The 3653-nt window shown below is 39.3% G+C and overlaps 1 protein-coding gene across 1 annotated transcript; it reads right to left on the reverse strand.

Annotated features, from left to right (window-relative positions):
• Nucleotides 1-256: 256 nt before the first annotated feature.
• LOC143320128 (butyrophilin-like protein 10) lies at nt 257-3653 on the reverse strand. Its single transcript, XM_076729575.1, has 4 exons — nt 3181-3653; nt 2819-2884; nt 2583-2696; nt 257-1676 (listed from the first exon to the last, which is right to left on the reverse strand). The coding sequence occupies exons 1-4, from the start codon at nt 3584-3586 to the stop codon at nt 1555-1557; spliced, it is 708 nt and encodes a 235-aa protein (XP_076585690.1). The 5' UTR covers nt 3587-3653; the 3' UTR covers nt 257-1554.

The raw sequence follows: 3653 nt of genomic DNA on the forward strand, positions 1-3653 counted from the left end.
ATCGTGGTAAATATTTAAGAAAATCTGCAGGATTTTCATTTAAATTTGGGATTATTTCTACTACAAAATAACCTCACCTACTACAGTTTCTATTGTAGTATAATTAATGACTAATCAACAGAGATCTAAAGAGATGTCAACTTTAAGACTTGAGGTTTTCTTTCATTACAAACCTGTAATGTTGATTTAATCTGCTGTTACAGTGAGTTACAGTGCAAGCAATGAGCAAGGAGGAACAAAATGAAAGCACAGATCAGAGTTTATGCATATTTAATGCAAAGATTTAGAAAAAGTGCATCATAGGGAAGAGAGACAGTACAAAGATAAAAAATGAACACAAAACACAATCTGACAAAAACAAATTGCCCAGGGATATATTATATCATTTCCACATAAATATACACGCAGACATTCACACAACACCATTCCAAGAGAGGAAAGGGCTGTGAAAAGCATAAATAAAGGCTTTTGGCAAATACTCAAGACAAAACAGCACCAATACATTTAATGATTGATCTCAATTACAATTCTCTCAAAAATCTCATCAGCTTCATTGATTTTTGTACATAGCTGGTTATTCTGTGTAATGCTACAAAAACACCTGTTTGGGACATTATTCAGGTAACCAGATTCATTAACAGGTGATAGTACAGTGATTGGATATCAAAGGGACATCCTGAGGAGCTGACTCTGCCCTCTGGTGGACAGGATTCTTCTGACAATATAATTGGACATAATTAGAACCATGGACAGTATAATATGTGGATGGAGCATCCAGGTTGAACGGTGAAACTAATTGTGCCTTAAACCTGCATTCGTCCTAATGGTCAGCATATGACCCTACTTCTCACTTTACTGAGATTTATTACCTCAGTAAACCGTCTCCTAATGACTTGATGGTCTCAGTCGCTCGTTTCAAGTTTCCTTCAATACAACATGATCTTCCTTTTTTTAAATCATGGACCCATTTAGAGTAAAATACAAGATAAAGGAAGGTTAGCTTTCAGGTGTGGCTAAATTTCCCCAAAGGGCAATTAATAAAGTGCTATCTTCTTCTCTTATGAATCACTGATTGACTGTGTAGTAAAGCAAGCCTCTGCCAACTACCTCTCACTTGTAATTCGCTAGTTAGTTTCTGGTGACTTTCCACATACCAATCAGGAACATCAGCTGTTAGCACTGATAGCATTTTCCATAAGAACACTGAAATAAGTTAGTAATAAAAGGAGACAAGCAAAAGATTAGAAATGACTGACTTGAAATGTTCCTTCTATACACTCTCCTTCACTTTTAAGTTACTGGAAAATTTGTTTAAAATACTCTTTTTTTTTCTCCCAGCTCTTGGATCATTTTAAAATGACTGTATATTTTTGATGGAAGTGCTACTGAAAATTAACTGGTAATTTAGGGACGAGCTCAGAGGATTAGACCTGGGCTGATGCTAACATTCTTTGCCAATACTGCAATTAAACCTTCAAAGAGTCTTATTCTGGATTTCTCAGTTAATATGTGTTCAGTATTTTCTTATCATTGTGATGATGACTGCTTATCCTCTCAGACCATCGACTGTCCCAGGCCTTCTTCTGGGTCTGGGTCCACCTCTGTTCTCGTGCTCAAGTTTTCCAGCTCTCTGGCATCATCTCCTCCTCTTGCCCCTTCATTCCTTTCAAGCCATCCTATGTGAGAACATGAAAAACAGTTTGAGACACATCAAATCGACATTAAAATCATTATATGTATTTAAACTTAGGAAACTTTTTGTATACTGCTAAGGTCAGTAGAGGAGCCAAACAATGTCATGATATTGATCTAGTCACAAAATGAATTATATTTTCTGACATCAAGATGAATCACATTATGGTAAGTGTATGCAAAATGTTCCCTGTGGTTGATTCCATCTGACATTAAGAGATTGTTAATACTTCACCAACCACAGGAGCCACAAAGACCAACCTGTAGGTAACAAAGCCTCGCTGACAGAGGAACTTAACTGCTTCTTTAACCGCTTTGTGACAGAAGGGTTTGGACAATGCAGCAAATAAGGCAAATTCTCAGCACTGTGAATATTATGAGGGCTGATGAGATTCCAAGAAGAGTATTGAGACTGCACCGATCATCTTGCACACATCTTCAACCTGTCCCGGTCTCAGGCTACCATACCTGCCTGTCTGAAATCAGTCATAATAATACCAGTGTCCGAACAACCTGACACCAGTTGTCTGAATGCATGCAGACTAGTGGCACTCACACCCATCATAGCAAAGTGCTTTGAAAGACTGGTTTTGAAGTGCATCAAATCCACCCTTGCTCCAACCTGGACCAGCAGCAGCCTGCCTACACAGCTGATAGATCGACAGTAGACACAGCTCTCCACACCGCAGTAACTAAACTAAATGCAGTGGAGTAAAAAGTACAATATCTATTGTAGAAATGTTGTGAAGTAGAGGTATAAAGTAGCATAAAATTGAAATAATCAAGTCAAGTACAAGCACCACAAAATTGCACTAAATTATGGCACTTGAGTGAATGACTTGAGTTACAATCCACCACTGAATGCTGTAGAGCAGAAGTTTGTAACTTACGGAGATTTCCATGTCTCACCAGGAAAAACAATACCACAGCAAGACCAACAACACCACCACCACCACAGAGACTGGCAATGACAATGTTTCTGACAGTGTCCGTCTTTGCAGCACCTGAAGGAATACAAGACAGAGCTGAGTTGAGAAGAAGGGGAGGCTCAAAGCTGATGCAGTTATTCTTACAACACAATGATACTTCATCTACAGTGTACTGCTTATGGTTGAAAGACATTTACCATGATCGACTGGCTCTGTCAGTCCAACCACTGGGGGTGCAGCTGTGCTGGAATCATCCCTCTTTGCTGTTTCAAATGAAAGATACAAACAAAACTATCAAAGGAACATAGTTCTTGATGTTCACTGACATTAAGGTCAACAATAAAATGACACAAAGTATCTGTATGGTAATCATTTGCCACCACCTAACATTTAGCAGTATCTCTACTAGACAGTTTAATCAACATTGCACATCCTCTGCTGTTATGTGGAAGTATTTATTTCTACAATCCACACTGAGCATCTTTTGGAATGAATAAAATCAGGATCTGGGTCAAAAGCTTTTTAGTACCTGAAATAGACTTAAATTCATGGTACTTACCAATATTGAGGGTAATGTTACAACTGATCCACAGTTTTGAGACAAAGCATTTGTATGTTCCATTGTCAGCCAGCTGAACTGAGAAGAGCCGCAGTGTCAGGTTTCCTCTTTTCAGGTCTTCATGGTTGAGAGTTGCCCTGCCTCTGTATTGATCCATCTGTGATTGACGATTTTCCTGCTTATTTCGATAGGAGTAGACCACCGTGTTGCGGTCCCCCATCCCGATGAGGTCACGTCTTTTCCAATCCACCGTATAATCCACCACGCTTTCCGGGGGATCCAGATAACACACAAGGTCGACATTCTCACCTTCCACTGCCTTGATTGTCGGAATCGGGCAAATGGCCTGAGGCTCTCCTGTGGAAACAAATATCACATTTACACAATTAGAGCACCTCAACACCATCAACAAGGTGTGACAAATTCAATATACCCGCACAACTTGAGCAGTATAAGAAGCTGTAAGAACGACA

The sequence above is a fragment of the Chaetodon auriga genome, chromosome 4 (genome assembly GCF_051107435.1).
Source record: "Chaetodon auriga isolate fChaAug3 chromosome 4, fChaAug3.hap1, whole genome shotgun sequence".
Classification (NCBI taxonomy): Eukaryota; Metazoa; Chordata; class Actinopteri; order Chaetodontiformes; family Chaetodontidae; genus Chaetodon; species Chaetodon auriga.